This window comes from Chiloscyllium plagiosum, chromosome 9 (assembly GCF_004010195.1).
Source record: "Chiloscyllium plagiosum isolate BGI_BamShark_2017 chromosome 9, ASM401019v2, whole genome shotgun sequence".
Taxonomy (NCBI): Eukaryota; Metazoa; Chordata; class Chondrichthyes; order Orectolobiformes; family Hemiscylliidae; genus Chiloscyllium; species Chiloscyllium plagiosum.
The window spans coordinates 22607677-22625783 of NC_057718.1; the positions used below are offsets into that span (position 1 = coordinate 22607677).

Consider the following 18107-nt stretch of genomic DNA (forward strand, 5'->3'; position numbering starts at 1 on the left):
GGGGGTAGGTATAGGACTGATGTTTGGGGTAGGTTCTTTACTCAGCGAGTTGTGAGTTCATGGAATGCTCTGCCAGTGGCAGTGGTGGACTCTCCCTCATTATGGGCATTTAAGTGGGCATTGGATAGGCATATGGAGGATAGTGGGCTAGTGTAGGTTAGGTGGGCTTGGATCGACGCAACATCGAGGGCCGAAGGGCCTGTACTGTGCTGTATTCTTCTATGTTCTATGTTCTATAACAAAGCGAAGAAGATTACCTCAGATTACAATGGGATCTTGATCAGATGGGCCAATGGGCTGAGAAGTGGCAGATGGAGTTTAATTTAGATAAATGTGAGGTGCTGCATTTTGATTAGATTAGATTACATTACATTACAGCGTGGAAACAGGCCCTTCAGCCCAACAAGTCCACACCGACCCGCCGAAGCGCAACCCACCCATACCCCTACATTTACCCCTTACCTAACACTACGGGCAATTTAGCATGGCCAATTCACCTGACCCTGCACATCTTTGTGACTGTGGGAGGAAACCGGAGCACCCGGAGGAAACCCACGCAGACATGGGGAGAACGTGCAAACTCCACACAGTCAGTCGCCTGAGGCGGGAATTGAACCCGGGTCTCTGGCGCTGTGAGGCAGCAGTGCTAACCACTATGCCACCGTGCCGCCCACGGAAAGCAAATCTTAGCAGGACTTACACACTTAATGGTAAGGTCATAGGAGTGATGCTGAACAGAGAAACCTTGGAGTGCAGGTTCATAGCTCCTTAAAAGTGGGGTTTCAGGCAGACAGGATAGTGAAGAAGGCGTTTGGTATGCTTTCCTTTATTCGTCAGAGTATTGAGTACAGGAGTTGTGAAGTCATGTTGCGGCTGTCCAGGTCATTGGTTAGGCCACTGTTGGAATATTGCGTGCAATTCTGGTCTCCTTCCTATTGGAAAGATGTTGTGAAACTTGAAAGGATTCAGAAACGTTTTACAAGAATGTTGCCAGGGTTGGAGGATTTGAGCTATAGAGAGAGGTTGAATAGGCTAGAGCTGTTTTCCCTGGAGCGTCAGAGGCTGAGGGGTGACCTTGTAGAGGTTTATAAAATCATGAGGGGCATGAATAGGATAAATAGACAAAGTATTTTCCTTGGGGTGAGGGAGTCCAGAACTAGAGGGCATAGGTTTAGGGTGAGAGGGGAAGATATAAAAGAGACCTAAGGGGCAACTTTTTCACTCAGAGGGTGGGACGTGTATGGAATGAGCTGCCAGAGGAAGTGATGGAAGCTAGTACAATTACAACATTTAAAAGGCATCTGGGTGGGTATATGAATAGGAAGGGTTTAGGAGGGATATGGGCCGGGTTCTAGCAGTTGGGACTAGATTGGGTTGGGATATCTGGTTGGCATGGAAGAGTTGGGCTGAAGGGTCTGATTCAATGCTGTACATCTCTATGACTCTATACTGCTGCTTGTGTGTGTTAAATAAACTTATTGACACGCTGAAGGGTAACATGAGATTTGAACACATAGACAGATTGAAGGTCATGAAGCAGGGATTCTTTATTTTACTGGTGCCAGGTCTTCACAAACCAAAAGACAAATTAAAGATAAGCAAGAAATTATTTAAGTAGATGGGGGATATACTAAATGAGCATTTTGCGTCAGTGTTTACTGTGGAGAGAAAGATGGAGGATATAGAATCTGAGGAAATAAAAGGCGACATCTTGAAAAATGTCCATATTACAGAGGAGGAGGTGCTGGATGTCTTAAAATGCATAAAGGTGGATAAATCCACAGGACGTCATCAGATGTACCCTAGAACTCTCTGGGAAGCTAGGGAAGTGATTGCTAGGCCCCTTGCTGAGATATTTGTATCATCGATAGTCACAGATGAGGTGTCAGATGACTGGAGGTTGGCTAATGTGGTGCCACTATTTAAGAAAGGTGGTAAGGATAAGTCCGACTTTGGTTGTGGGCAAGTTGTTGGAGGGAATCCTGAGGGACAGGATTTACATGCAATTGGAAAAGCAAGGCCTAATTAGGGATAGTCAACATGGCTTTTTGCATGGGAAATCATGTCTCACGAACTTGTTTGAGGATTTTGAAGAAGTAACAAAAAGGATTAATGAGGGCAGAGAGGTGGATGTGATCTATATGGACATTAGTAAGGCGTTCGACAAGGTTCCTCATGATAGACTGGTTAGCAAGGTTAGGTCTCTTGGAATACAGGGAGAACTAGCCATTTGGATGCAGAACTGGCTCAAAGGTAGAAAACAAAGGATGGTGGTGATGGAGAGTTGCTTTTGAGACTGGAGGCCTGTGACCAGTGGTGTGCCACAAGGCTTGGTGCTGGGTCCAATGCTTTTTGTTATGTATATAAATGATTTGGATGTGAACATTGGAGGTATAGTTAGTAAGTTTTCAGATGACACCAAAATTGGAGGTGTAGTGGACAGTGAACAAGGTTACCTCAGAGTACAACAGGATCTTGATCAGATGAGCCAATGGGCTGAGCATTGGCAGATGAAGTTTAATTTAGGTAAATGTGAGGTGCTGCATTTTGGAAAAGCAAATCAGAGCAGGACTTATACAATTAATAGTAAGGTCCTGGGGAGTGTTGCTGAACAAAGAGACTTTGGAGTGCAGGTTTGTAGTTCCTTAAAAGTGGATTCACAAGTAGATGGGATAGTGATGAAGGTGTTTGGTATGCTTCCCTTTATTGGACAGAGCATTGAGTATAGGAGTTGGAAGATCATGTTGCACTGTACAGGACATTGGTTAGGCCACTTTTGGAATATTGTGTGCAATGCTGGTCTCCCTCTTATCGGAAGTAAGTTATGAAACTTGAAAAGGTTCAGAAAAGATTTACAAGGATGTTGCCAGGGTTGGAGGATTTGAGCTGCAGGGAGAGGCTGAATAGACTGGGGCTGTTTTCCCTGGAGTGCAGAGGCTGATGGGTGACCTTGTAGAGGGGTATGGATAGGATAAATAAACAAGGAGTTTTCCCTGGGGTGGGGGAGTCCAGAACTAGAGGGCATTAATTTAGGCTGAGAGGGGAAAAATTTAAAAGGGACCTGGGAGCAACTTTTTCATGCAAAGGGTAGTGCTTGTATGGAATAAGCTGCCAGAGAAAGTGGTGGAGGCTGATATAATTGCAACACTTAAAAGGCATCTGGATATGAATAGGAAGAGTTTAGAAGGATATGCACCAAGTGCTGTCAAATGGGACGAGATTAGGTTAAGATATCTGGTTGGCATGGACGAGTTGGACTAGATTAGGTTAAGATATCTGGTTGGCATGGACGAGTTGGACTGAAGGGTCTGTTTCTGTGCTGTGCATCTCTATGGATCTATGACTGTATGTACATGGAACGTAGCCCGTGCATTATATTGGGCTGAAGAAATCTTTTTCTTTCTGCCTCCCCCAACCCCCTTCCCATCAGCCCCACTCCTACCAATGCCACTGTTTTTCCCAAAGTCTGTTCAGTCTGTTCCACTCTGTCACTATTGCCACCTGCTGGCGGTGATCTTGGCAGTCCGTTTGGTTTCTTTGGTCAGTGCCCTTCATTACCATCACTACCTGCAGCTCACACTCCTCTAGCAGTAGTTATCAGTCTTTATATTATACTTTCCCTTTGCACAACTGGTCTCTTTCAAGGATGAGGAATGGCACTTACGAAATAGCAGTTGAGTTAGACCATAAGAAATAGGAACACCCATAGGCCATTCAGCCCCTTGAGCCTGCTCAACCATTCAATAAGATCAGTTCTAAATTTACACAAGGAGTCTGCCCCAGTTAATTTACCTTGGTAATGTAGAGCCTCAACTACCATATGCACATATTAAGAATTTGTTCTTGTGGCTGTCCACTCCCAAAAATGCATTTGCTATAAATTGTCTGTGCCTTGTTAGATTCTCTGTAATGTATGTGAATCGTCTTGGATTACGTAATCCAGTGACAGCTTGAGGGAAGTTTGCATTGCTGTTATAATTTGAGGGTGATTATCCCAGTCAGTATAGTACAGAACATAAAGTTTGGGACTACGTAAGCTGAAGAGCTGCAGCACATTATTGCAGTGCATGAGCAAAAATCTTATGCAAAATTAGAATGCTTAACATATTTGTAACTACATTGGAGAGTTGCCTTTGCAATTGACTGTCAGCCATATGCTGTGCACATCATGATTCCTGCAGGAACTCTAAGGTATTGGTGTAACAGCTGTATATTTTCTGTTTTGACATGGCACATGATTTATGTCTAATCAAATGTTAATCAATGAATAGATGGCAGCTTATCGATCACCTGCATCGTTATCCAAACCCTCTTTCTGTTCCAATTAACAAAGGATTTGGAAAAAAAATGGGTTGGGATTCTGGAAACAGGTTCCATATGGTCAGAACTTGCTAGAATCAGAGAAATTGATAGTCGACAAATTAGATGTGTTATTACAGTAGTGAAGTGTCTGATGTTTGGGGTTACCTAAGGAAGAATGGGTAGAGTCTTACTCACAGAAATCATAGAATCCCTACAGTGTGGAAACAGGCCATTTAGCCCAATAAGTCCATACTGACTCTCCAAAGAACAACCCTCCCAGACCTATTCCTCTACCCTATTACTCTACATTTCTCCTAATGCACCTAGCCTACATATCCCTGAACAATATGGGCAATTTACCATGGCCAATTCACCTAACTTGCACATCTATAGACTATGGGAGGAAACCGGAGCACCCAAAGGAAACTCACACAGACACAGGAAGAATGTGCAAACGCCACACGGCCAACTGTCCAAAGGTTGAATTGAACCTGCGTTCCTGGCGCAGTGAGGTAACAGTGCCAACTACAGAGCCACCATGAAACAAACAGGCTGGTAACCAGAACAAGATGTGCATTTCAGCATGATATTAGGGGTGTGTTTGAGCAGGGTTTCTAAACCTCCTCAGTCTGCCTAGACTTAAGGGCCTTTTTGCTGGAGAGATAAAATGTATATACATGTTTGTTTTTTTTTTCGTAATCTCTAGGCCGCCTTGAGTGCTACAGATATGGCATTGGCACTGAATCGATACCTGTGCACTGCTGTTCTGCCATTGTTAACCAAGTGTGCCCCACTCTTTGCTGGTACTGAACATCATGCGTCTCTTATTGATTCCTTATTGCACACTGTCTACAGGCTGTCTAAAGGGTGCTCCCTCACTAAGGCTCAGAGGGATGCCATTGAGGAATGCTTACTAGCAATCTGTGGGTAAGTTAAATGAAAAGAAGACAACAACTTGAATGTTTCGGGTTCAAGCTATCCACAGCATTGCATCACTTTCTATATTTGGCATTAGTTAATGTTGCTTTCTGTTCAGTTGTGCTGGAAAATCAATCAGAGATAGTGACTCAACATTACATTAAATAAATCCCCAATGACACCATGCTGGGACTGGCTCTGAAGTCCTTTCTATTTCACTTTCAGATGGTTATTATTGCCCAAACATTTTTCCTATTGTGAGTGCTGATCCAAGTGCTGATCTTTTGGCTGAAGTGATGATTCAGCCCCTTGCAGCAATGTCAAAGGTGGGCCTGCCTCTGCAGACGGGTTTTCCCCAAAGTCATTAATTGGCTAAAAACCAAATGAATTGCAGATAATGTAAGTCAGAAACGAAAACAGAAATTGCTGGAAAAGCTCAACAGATCTGGCAGTATCTGTGGAGAGAAAATAGAGTTAACATTTTAGGTTGAATGACCCTTCTTCAGAACTGATAGTAACTGGGAGAATGTTGGCTTAAATGAAGAAGGTAAGGAAAGGAGAGGAGATAAAGAGTAAAGGATAGGTAGGGATAGAGCCGAAAGAGAGAGAAGGGCAATTGGATAGAAGAAGTGGATAATGACCTAGCTTTGGAAAGAGAATAGCTATTAATGGGGACTGTTAGTGGCTAACAATGGGAATGTCGTTAGCAGAGGCCTGGTGTGTCGGGGTTGGGGTAAGAACATGGGAGAGCTTAAGCCCAAAAGTTATTGAACACAATATTGAGTCCAGAAAGCTGCAGGGTCCCCAGGCAGAAAATAAAGTGCTGCCATTCCAGCTTGCACTGAGCTTCGCTGGAGCACTGCATGAGATAGGGAACAGGGTGGCCAGGGAACATGGTGGTGTGTTGAAGTGGCTGGCACCTGTAAGTTCAGGGTCTTTTTTGCAGACAGAATGTAGGTGTCCTGTGAGGTGGCCACCCAATCTACGCTTTGTTTCCCAATGTAGAGGAGACCACATTGTGAGCAGCACCTAGTTTTACAACCTTCCCCACCTGGCATCTTAACCCCAGGGGTTGTGAAATTCCAGCCTACATTTCAAGTATGCTTCACATTCTCTTTCTGTTCTGCATCATCACAGCATAATTTTCTTTGCTGCATTTCGTTTCAAATCCTTAAACATAAGGGAATTCTGATCTTCTTCAACTTCGCCCCAATCTTTTCAGATCAAACTTCCAGGTTCACTTTTTGCATTATTTATTTAATTTTCTCTTGATGGTGTCCTCAACAAATGGGTGTTTGCCCGTTATTTGATTTCTCAATTCAAAAGAATAGAATAAGAATGTTTATGTAGTAATGTCTAAAAGGACAATGTAATTATTGCATTGCTGTCATGGTAAGTATGAGAAGGAATCACATTCTTACTTCATCAGAGAGAATTCCCTTTCTACACAGCCAATTACGACCATCCATGATGCAGCATTTGTTGAGGAGATTGGTGTTTGATGTCCCCCTGCTGAATGAACATGCAAAAATGCCTCTGAAAGTAAGTATGTGTATTGACGAATCGTGGTGGTAAGTTCTTCAAGCTCATTATTGCTCTTGTTCTTGGTGTTCATGGGAATTCTTAATGTATCTGTACAATATTCCATCTGTCCTGTTTGATTTTGTGATTCCAACCCACGGTAATGGCTATGGTAGTTTGCTGCCACCAACTGAGTCTTAATGGGAAGAGGTTCTTGTCTTGAACAAGATGTAATTTATTGCACAATAGCAGTCAGTTACAAATTACCTCAGTCAGATGAAAATGTTACTAAGACCATGAAGAGACCTTTAGATATAAGTCTTCAGTCCATGAGATTCTAACATGTTCTGCCTTCGCCCAACCTAACCCTATATTACATTTTTGGATGATGTGGAGCTTAATGCACTTTCCATCATCAATTATTTCATGATCATTACCTGATGTGCAACACCTTCATCTGCTATTTTCAATTGACAAACAGAAGAAGTCATTGAACAAAACTGAATTTCATAGAAATTGGGAGCTCCGGTGCACACTTTCTACAGGTACACAATCCTTTATCCGAAATTCCAAAATCCGAAAAGCTGCAAAATCTGAAGTTTCTTTTATGAGGTATTTTTCTGCATAACAAGGATATTTGACATGCGAACAGGTGACCCAACTCCATACCCACTTGACCCACTCAGATGAGACATGGCGGCGTGACCCAGCACTGATAGGCATCAATTGTGTCTCAGCGCTCCTATTAGTCACACATGGATCTGCTGCTCGGTGGGATTTTTTTATTTCACTGTGAAAATGTCATTTATTCTGAAATCCGAAAAAAATCAACTGGCCCCAAGGATTTCGGATAAAGGATTGTATACCTGTACTTTCCTTATATGACACATAGGTGGTCAGGAATTCTTTGTGGGCAGGATAACTTGGTGTGCTGTTAACACTTATCTCAAATCACTTTACCAGAAGCGTACATGGTAACATGCCTGGCCAACAAATACAAAGTGCCAGAGCACATGAAAGGTATAGATATTTTTCTAATCAACCTGTTCAGAGATGTTAGTACAAGCTTCTGGAGCACTGAGACTTGAACTCGGGCCTCCTGGCTCAGGGGTACAGACACTATCATTGCACACAAGAGCCCTCACTTGAAAGATATAAAGTTGAACATGTTGGAAGGCATGTTGCGTTGTTTGATTAGCAAACTGCAAACAGCATTGATCTAAAGCTAGAAAGGAATTTTGAGTGGAGGAACAAGATTTGGCAATATTAATGTACTGCGGCATTTATTTTTCTGTTGATTTAATGTAGAAGTTATGAGGAGAAAGTGAGGTCTGCAGACGCTGGAGATCAGAGCTGAAAATGTGTTGCTGGAAAAGCACAGCAGGTCAGGCAGCATCCAGGGAACAGGAGAATCGACGTTTCGGGCATAAGCCCTTCTTCAGGAGATTCTCCTGTTCCCTGGATGCTGCCTGACCTGCTGCGCTTTTCCAGCAACACATTTTCAGCCTTAATGTAGAAGTTACCCCATTAATTTTAAATTATTTAATGCCTCTGTCAAAAGAGCAAATAGGAGAATATTATTTCATCATTGGTTACATTGTCAGCAGAATGTGTAAGCTTTGATTAATTTTAAACCTCTTCAAGGGAACAAAGAATGGCAACAATTGCAGGAATGGTACATTTCCATTAACGTTAAGGAGCTGAACATCTTCAATGCACATCGCTAATGTGACTCCAAGCATTGTGTGTCCATTGGTTTAAGCATAACACAGGGCTACTTCCCTCCTTGCATGACAAACACCAGAAACAACTTGCAATAGGCTAAGCATTCCACAACCTATGAACAGATCTTAGATGTAAAGTTTTGCCACGTCCAGTTGTGAATGCTGATAGGCAATAAAACTGCCAATAGGAGGATGAGGCTCCACAAGTATCTCCATCCTCAATGATGGGGGCGCTTAGCTCAAGGATATCTCTGCATGAGTTCCTCATGGTAATGTTCCACGTTCAACCATCTTCAGCTACTTCATCAATGACCTTCCTTCCATCATAAGATCAGAAATGAGGATAATTGTTGATGTTTGCACAATGTCCAGCACTGTTTATGACTTCTCAGACACTGAAGCAGTCAGTGCCTAAATGCAGCAAGACCTGGACAACATCCAGGCATGTGCTAGTCAGTAGCAAGCAACATTCATGACAGGCAATGATCATCTCCAAAAAGAGAGAACCTAACCCTTAGCCCCGATGTTCAATAACATTACCAATGCTGGATAGCTGTCTATCAACATCCTGGGATTTAGTATTGACCAAAATCTGAACTGGACCAACCATATAAATATTGTCTCTACTGGAGCAGGTCAAAGGCTAGAAATTCTGTAGTAATTCACCTCCTGTCTCCGCTGTCCACCATCTACAAGGCACAAGTTAGGAATGTGGTGGAATACTCTCCAATTTCCTGGATTTTTGCAGTCCGAGCAACACTCAAGATGCCTTGACTCCATCCAAAACTGTGTAAACCACTTAATTTGCATCCTATCCACCACCTTGAACATTCACTCCCTTCACCACTGATGCACATTGGCATTGCAGTAATTCACCAAGGCTTGTGCTATAGTACCTTCCAGATCCATGACCACGACTACCCAGAAAGCCAAAAGCAGCAAGTATGTGGGAAGACCACCACTGAAGGTGCCCCTCCAAATCACAAAACATCTTGTTTGGGAACTGTTGTGTTATGTCTCGTGATATGCTTTGAAGAGACAAACTCACAATTTTGTCAATCATACCGTAAGACCTTGAAGTATAAAGTACCTGTGAAGCATGGTATGCTGGAAGCACAATGCTCTATTACAATCTAATAGCTTAATGTTTGCCTAGACATTGAGGAAGCTGTGAATGTAATCATTGTATCATAATAGCTAATTTTAATGAATGTTCATTTGATTCTTCAATACCACAATCTACAAGCCCAATTTCTTACATTACAAGGGATAATGTAAGTAGTGCCATCTCCAATAAAGTACCTTGTTGGAGGCAGAAACTCTCATCAGGATCTAGATTGCTGTTCCTTCACTGTCACTGGGTCAAGCTCCTGGAACTGCTCCACAACAGCACTGTGGTTATCCTTACAGCCCACGGATTGCAACAATTGAAGAAGGGCAGCTCATCACTACCTTCTCTACAGCAGTTAGAAATGGGAAATCAACGCTGCCATTGCCAGCGATACACATATCTCATGAACAAATTTAAACGAGCCAATAAGTATTTCTGAATTTTGGTAGCATTTCTATTGTGTTAATCTATTCTGTTTACAAAAACTGATACATGAAAAATATGAGATGTGTTGTCAAGATTGAGGAACAATAAGGAATCTGGATATTTATCATTTGGAGTACATTTGTTTGAAAACTCAATCTTTATTAATGCTGATGAAAATGTTGAGATATAATTTCTTTCATGGTGGAAAGATGATACAGTATATAGATGTTTTAATCTGTTGTATGAGATGTACAGGTGTTAAGCAGAGCTTAGGTGCTTTTTCAAAGGTAAGAGGCATAATCTGGGTCTTTCTTCATACCATTCAATGATACAACATAGAAAGAGGCTGTTTGGCCCATCATGTCTGTGTTGACTGGTTTAAATACCTGTCCAATGGTCTCATTTACCAGATCTTGACCCACAAATCTGCACATAGAATCTTGGATTCAAACAGGTATGCAGCTCAGAAATAGACCCTCTGGTCCAACCAGTCCATGCCGAACATAATCCCAAACTAAAGTGGTCCCACCTGCCTGTTCCTGGCCCACATCCCTCCAAACCATTCCTATTCACATCCTTATCCAAACGTCTTTTAAATGTTTTAATTGTACCCACATCCATCACTTTGTCAGAAGACTAATTTCACATGAGAACCACCCTCTGTGTAAAAAAAAAATGCCCCTTATGTCTTTTTTTAATCTTTCTCCTCTCATCTTAAAAATGTGCTCCCTCGTCTTGCAATCCCCCATCCTAGGGAAAATATGGCTACTTTCTTGAGAACTTACCTGATTCCCATATGGAAGTATTATTAAATCTATTTCCACTTCATTTTTAAGTGAAACATTTCCAATTTCACCAACTGGCTGTGTAAATGTCTTCTTCTAACCTCACCCCTGTTTCCTTTGCCACTGTTACACAGCTTCTAATGGTGCATTCATGATGGATGGTGTTGTGGGTAAGTTGCCACAAGGTATCTTTAATTCGGCTACTTATTAAGAAGTCTCTCAGACAATCAAATACTGAACCAATGATTTAAACTTTATTCCATGAAGCAACTAAAATAACACCCCTCAAGTAAGCAAGCTAAGCCGCACAACCCAACTTGGCTATTACCCAATTAATGATGGAAATTCGACAGATTCCACCAGTAATGTCTGTCTCTGGAAGTATGCAAGGTTCAATTTTTGTGCAGTGTTGTTCTTCAAAGTTTTGCTAAGAGAGAGTTGTAAAGTTGCTTTCTTATATAATTTTCTCTCTTTCAAGTTTGTGATGTGATATTATTGATGATCCTTTAGATTCTTTCATCCCCAACATTGATGACATTTCTGGAGATCTCAAGTCTGCAGCTTCTGTCAAATCAGACATAGCTCCCCTGCTCCTTGTTACATTCAGTGTTAGCTGTCTGCTTCAAACAGCTTACCCTGAATTTAACCCTTTACTTCAAAACAATCCTTCTGCAGGCAGTCTTAACTGCCCATTGGTCATGAGGCAGCAGGTTATTCAGCAGTGTTACCTACTCTCTCACAGGAAACAGCTTGTTTATGTTGCTTTTACTCCTTCCCAGGGATTGTGATGGTGGTGCTGGAAAAGCACAGCTGGTCAGGCAGCATCCAAGGAGCAGGAGAATCAACATTTTTGGGCATAAGCCCTTCATCAGGAATGAGGCTTGTGGGTCCATGCTGAGAGATAAATGGGAGGGGGTTGGGGTTGGGGGGAGGTAGCCGGGAAAGCGATAGGTGGATGAAGGAAAGGGAGAAGGTGATGTGTCAGAGGGGGCAGTGATGGACAGGTCCGGATGTGGTGCCGAGTTGGAGGCTTGGGACTGTAATAATGTGGGGGGAGGGGAAATGAGGAAGCTGTTGAAATCCACACTTATCCTGTGTGGTTGCAGGGTCCCAAGGCAACATATGAGTTGTTCCTCCTCCAGGCAACAGGTGGTAACGGTTTGGTGGTGGAGGAGGCCCAAGACCTGCATATCCTTGATGGAGTGGGAGGGGGAGGTGAAGTGTTCAGCCATGAGGTAGTGGGGTTGGTGGGTGCGGGTGTCCTAGACATGTTCTGAAATGATCCACAAGAAGGCATCCTGTCTCCCCAATGTAGAGGAGACCACACTGGGTGCAACGGATGCAGTAGATGACATTGGGAGAGGTACAGGTGAATTTCTGATGGATGTGCCTCGGGGCCTTGGACGGAGGTGAGGGGAGTGGTGTGGGCGCAGGTTTTGCACTTCCTGCGGTGACGGGGAAAGGTGCCAGAAGTGGGTTGTGAACTGGTGGGGGGTGTGGACCTGACGAGGTAGTCGCAGAGGGAATGGTCTTTTCGAAACGCTGATAGGGGTGGGGAGGGAAATAAATCTCTGGTGGTGGGGTCCATTTGGAGGTGGCGAAAGTGGTGGAGGATGCAGAGATTAGTTCATATACCACAAGCCCACCAATTCCCACAGCTACCTAGACTACACCTCCTCTCACCCTAACTCCTGTAAAAACGCCATCCCTTATTCCCAATTCCTCTGCCTCCACTGTATCTGTTCCCAGGATGACCAATTCCACCTCAGAAAGTCCCAGATGGCCTCCTTCTTCCATGATCGCAACTTCTCTTCCCACGTGGTTGATGATGCCCGCCAGCACATTTCCTCCACTTCACGCACCGCCACCTTTGAACCCCACCGCTCCCAATGCAACAAGGAGAGAATCCCCCGGTCCTCACCTTCCACCTCACCAACCTCTGCATGCAGCACATCATCGTCTGCCACTTCCGCCACCTCCAAACGGACCCCACCACCAGAGATATACTTCCCTCCCCATCCCTAACAGCGTTCCAGAAAGACCATTCCCTTCACGATTCCCTTTTCAGGTCCACACCGACCCCCCCCCCCGCCTACCGGTCCACACCACACTCCTGGCATGTTTCCCTGCCAGCACAGGAAGTGCAAAACCTGTGCCCACACCACTCCCCTCACCTCCATCCAAGGCTCCATGTCTGTCAGAAATTTACCTGCACCTCTCCCAATGATATCTACTGCATCCATTGCACCCAGTGTGGTCTCCTCAACATCAGGGAGACAGAACACCTTCTTGTGGATCATTTCAGAGAACATCTCTGGGACACCCACACCCACTAACCTCACCGCCCCGTGGCTGAACACTTCACCTCTCCCTCCCACTCCGTCAAGGACATGCAGGTCCTGGGTGTCCTCCACCGCCAAACTGTTACCATCCGATGCCTGGAGGAGGAACGCCTCATGTTTCACCTTGGGACCCTGCAACCACATAGGATAAATGTGTATTTCAACAGCTTCCTCATTCCCCTCCCCCCCACACCCTCCACCCCACATTATCCCATTCCCAAGCCTCCAACTCGGCACCATCTTTGGACCCATCCATCACTGCGTCCTCTGACCTATCACTTTCTTTCTCACCTTCATCCACCTATCGCTTTCCCAGCTACTCCCCCCAACCCTACTCCCCTCCCATTTATCTCTCAGCACCGACCCACAAGCCTCATTCCCAATGAAGGGCTTATGCCAGAAACATCGATTCTCCTGCTCCTCAGATGCTGCCTGACCGGCTGTGCTTTTCCAGCACCACACTCTCGACTCTGATCTCCAGCATCTGCAGTCCTTAATTTCTCCTCCTTCCTAGGGATGTTTAGTTAGCATGTTGATTTCAATTCCTTCAATTCAATTCCTTTCATCTCGGGAAATAGTTTATTCCAGAAACAGTTATTGCTGATTCGTTCTGTGTGTAATAGTTTTTCTTTGCTGGTTCTTTCAATCCATGAAGTTATTAAAGTTCTGCAGGTTACATTGTGTGCCTTTTCTGGGAATGGTACACATTGTCTAATGAAATATGATCAATGTCATTTCTTGAAAAGTAATTTTGGTCCAGTAACTGGCTTATCATCTTCCTCTTCCAGTTATTGACTAATCACTATGAAAGGTGTTGGAAGTATTACTGTCTCCCTGGAGGTTGGGGTAGCTTTGGAACAACTTCAGAAGAGGAACTTCATCTCTCCAGGAAGTTGTTCTGGGGGATTTTTGATGCCTTGTCCCAGAAGGTACCTTTTCTTTCTATTTCATTATCTACCAACAATGCTTTATTTTCTTTATTAAAGTCTAAATGGTCTTATAGTTCTGAAAACAATTTAAAATAGCAGACCCATTCCCTTTTACTTAATAATTATAATAAATTATATAGGTGGTTAAATCTCCTGCTCTCTCTGTTGGCAAGCTTTTGAGTGGGTAGGGCATTTAATTGGGCACAATGGTGGCATATCTGAATGCTTACAGCCATTCCGTCTCCAGCAGAACTATGTTCTATCTGAATGGGATCACAGTCCTTGCCCTGCTGCTAATTGAAGCCTTTAAGTGGACAATTAGTAAGCGTTAAGGGTCTGATTCTTTATTGCTGAAAAAATCGAACCGTAGCCCATTTGTTAGCATATCATGTGAACAACAGGTAAAATCGTGTCCAAATAGTCATCTTATGTCAGTAGGTGGTCAGGTCTTCCTCATTGAAAGGCACACTGCCTGATTGAGGAACTTAGCATCAGAATGTGGAGGGCGTCTCACTCAAAGTCACATCCTTCCCTTTGTTGCAAGGCTAGAATAATTGGAAATCAGGAAATCCACAGATTAGAATCATGCCTAGCACAAAAGAAGGTGGTTATAGTTGTTAGAGGTCTATAATCTCTGCTCCATGACATCTCTGCTGAAATCCTCACTCCAACTGTCTTCAGCTACTTCATCAATGACCTTCCTTCTACTATTAGATCTGAAGTCTGGATGTTCATTGATGACATGCACAATGTTCATCACCATTTGTGACCCCTCACTCTGAAGCAGTCTATTTCTAAATGCAAGAAAGCCTGGCCAATATTCAGTTTTGGTTTTATTATAACCAGGAAGAGCAAGCCACACCAAGTCAGCATTTCTATCACAGAATTTGCAGCACAGTGAAATTAAAATATTTAATAAAGTTGACTAGTTGTTTCTAACCAGACTTTACAAACAACAGATTTTGGATTCCAAGCTTATAACTTAAACAAAAAAAAAATTATAATTAATTCTGTTACTTTAGCACGATAAAGCAAAACAAGGTCATTAATTAATATTTGTGATTTAAACTCAATATTCTTTGAACATGACCCCCACTGTCACATAGACAGATAGACAGAGATATGTTTAAGGGATAAATTGAAAGAAAATAAAAGAATTGTAATTTGTTAGTGAGTTTAAATAGTTTCAAATGATGAATGCCAAGTCTTCATGCAATCCTTAGATAATGGGTTGTTCCCAGGGATGTAATTGCAGATCCATTTTTGAAGTCACTGGTGAATGTGAACAATTTCAGTAGACTTCAAGAAATATTTACTTATTTCTTACAGACTGGGACTCTTTTCTCAGAACATTCAACAGTTCTTTAATTGGATCGAAAAATAGAGAGACTAAAAAACAGCAGCCAATCCCAAAGCTTCGAAAGTCACTCCACACCTACCAAAACCAGTCAAAACTACTGTTATGTCATTTTTTAAATCATTGTTCTTTGTAGTTGGCTGATTACATTGGTCCTCCCTTGATTGCCAAACTCAATATCCAACCAGCCCTGGGTATTGTAACACATGGTGTCTAATTGTCAACAGTGTTCCTCAGATTAGTAATTAAGTTAAGTTATCTTATAGGTCATCTACCAAACATCTGCATTTGCTCTCTTCTCTTTAAACCATGAAGCATTTTAAAATTCACTCACCCTAAACTCAACTCAGTTCCACCTAAAACGAAGAGAAATAATGGGAACGGTCTCTATATTTTTATAAATCGCAGCTAACATTCACACCACATAAATGCCAAGCAACATATGCGTCAAACAAGAGAGAATCTAACCATTATCTCTCGTCATTCAATGGTGTTATCATTACTGAATCCCCACAACCAGCATCATTGGAGCTAACATTGACTAGAAATTGAACTGTTCTAGTCATAGTGGATCAGAAGCCAGGAATCCTGCTAAGACTAACTCATCTTAGTGGGCGGCACGGTGGCACAGTGGTTAGCACTGCTGCCTCACAGCGCCAGAGACCCGGGTTCAATTCCTGCCTCAGGTGACTGACTGTGTGGAGTTTGCACATTCTCCCCGTGTCTGTGTGGGTTTCCTCCGGCTGCTCCGGTTTCCTCCCACACTCCAAAATGTGCAGATTAGGTGAATTGGCCATGCTAAATTGCCTGTAGTGTTAGGTGCAGGGGTAAATGTAGGGGAATGGGTCTGGGTGGGTGCGCTTCGGCGGGTCGGTGTGGACTTGTTGGGCCGAAGGGCCTGTTTCCACACTGTAAAGTAATCTAATCTAATCTAATCTAATCTTCTGACTGACCAGAGCCTGTCAATGACCCATAAGGCACTAATCAGGAGCCTGATAGAATACTTTTCACTTTACTGGATGAGGACAGCTCCAAAATCATTTTAAGCTTGACACCATCAAGGACAAAACAGTCCAATTGACTGCTCTGCATCTGAAACTATTCTGTCAGTCCACCCCTGATGCACAGTAGCTTCAGTGTGTACGATCTACACCAAATTCACCAAAGATCCTTAGACAGCACCCATGACCACTTACATATAGAAGGACAAGGACAGCAGATACATGTGAACAGCACACCTGCAAGAACCTTCTAAGCCACTCAGCCATCTTGAGTTGGAAATACAGGTAGACGATCCTTTATCCGAAATCGTTGGGAACCAGCTGTTTTTTGGAATTTGGAGTTTTTCAAAATAAGTAACAGTTTGATGGTGAAAGTTTTAAAAATCTTACTGGAGGAGCAGACGTACTAACTAAAACAGGCCTTGAGAGAGAATCCAGGCCTTCATCTCCCCCCCCCCGCCACCTTATCTCAGTCCCAACCCCAGGATTCCGCACCGCCCTCTTGACCTGCAATTGTGGGCTTGTTGGGTCGAAGGGCCTGTTTCCACACTGTAAGTAATCTAATCTCATTCCTGAAGAAGGGCTTATGTCCGAAACGTCGATTCTCCTGCTCCTCGGATGCTGCCTGGCCTGTTGTGTTTTTCCAGCACCACATTTTTCAACTCTGGTCTCCATCATCTGCAGTCCTCACTTTCTCCTATCTATGCTGGGCCATGCCCCCACATGTTGCATCTGAATGACACGCATCAAGTGGGTGTTAACTTGGGTTAACTGTTTGCATGCCAAACAACCTTGTTAATGAGATAAAAACAACTTCACAAGAAAACCTTTGGATTTCGGAGCTTTTCAGATTTTGGAACTTTGGATAAAGGATCGTCTACCTGTGTAAGCAGTGTCAATGGGTCAAAATCCTGGAAATCCCTCTGTAATCATATTGTGGATCTACCTACACCAAATGGACTGCAGTACAATTTGTGAAGACAGCTCACCACCACCTTCTGAAGGGAACTAGGGGTGGGTAGTAAATCCTGGCCTAGTCAGTGTTGCCGCACATGAATGAAAATAAATCATGTTGCAAATGAAATTGCAGGTTGTATTCCTTTAGAGATTCACTTTTTTGAGCCTTGTCAGAAATAGTGTCAGAGCGAAATAGAAAGGATGTAGGGAAATAAAGGAGCAAAACAGAAAGGATGCAGGTGTTGTATTTTCAGGCAATGATCTAATGGCTGCTTTTGATTTCTCCCGTTTTTCTGCAGAAGTATGAACCAGAGTTATTTAAGTTAGCTTTGCCTTGTTTGAATGCTGTTGCTGGAGCCCTACCTCCAGATTACATGGAATCCAATTATGTGGCAATGATGGAGAAACAATCGTCAGTGGATACCGAAGGAAATTTCAACCCGCAACCTGTAGATACGTTAAGGTTTGATTGGGCAGATTTTGATCACTTCTCTTTATTGAAACTTAATGTTGTAATAGATAGGAGCTGATGTAGGCCATTTATCCCATCCTCCGTCATTTCCGCCACCTCCAAACAGACCCCACCACCAGCGATATATTTCCCTCCCCACCCCTATTAGTGTTCCGGAGAGATCACTCCCTCTGCGACACCCTCGTCAGGTCCACACCCCCCACCAACCCAACCTCCACTCCCGGCACCTTCCCCTGCAACAGCAAGAAGTGCAAAACTTGCG

At 43.3% G+C, this 18107-nt stretch overlaps 1 protein-coding gene across 1 annotated transcript in view; it reads left to right on the forward strand.

The window, feature by feature from the left end:
• Positions 1–18107, forward strand: part of ryr2a (ryanodine receptor 2a (cardiac)) — a 749067-nt gene that overhangs the window by 544220 nt on the left and 186740 nt on the right. The window contains exons 48-51 of the mRNA XM_043695572.1: positions 5009–5229; positions 6672–6762; positions 13918–14058; positions 17673–17836. Coding sequence (XP_043551507.1) covers positions 5009–5229; positions 6672–6762; positions 13918–14058; positions 17673–17836 — 617 coding nt within the window. The remainder of the gene's footprint in view (positions 1–5008; positions 5230–6671; positions 6763–13917; positions 14059–17672; positions 17837–18107) is intronic.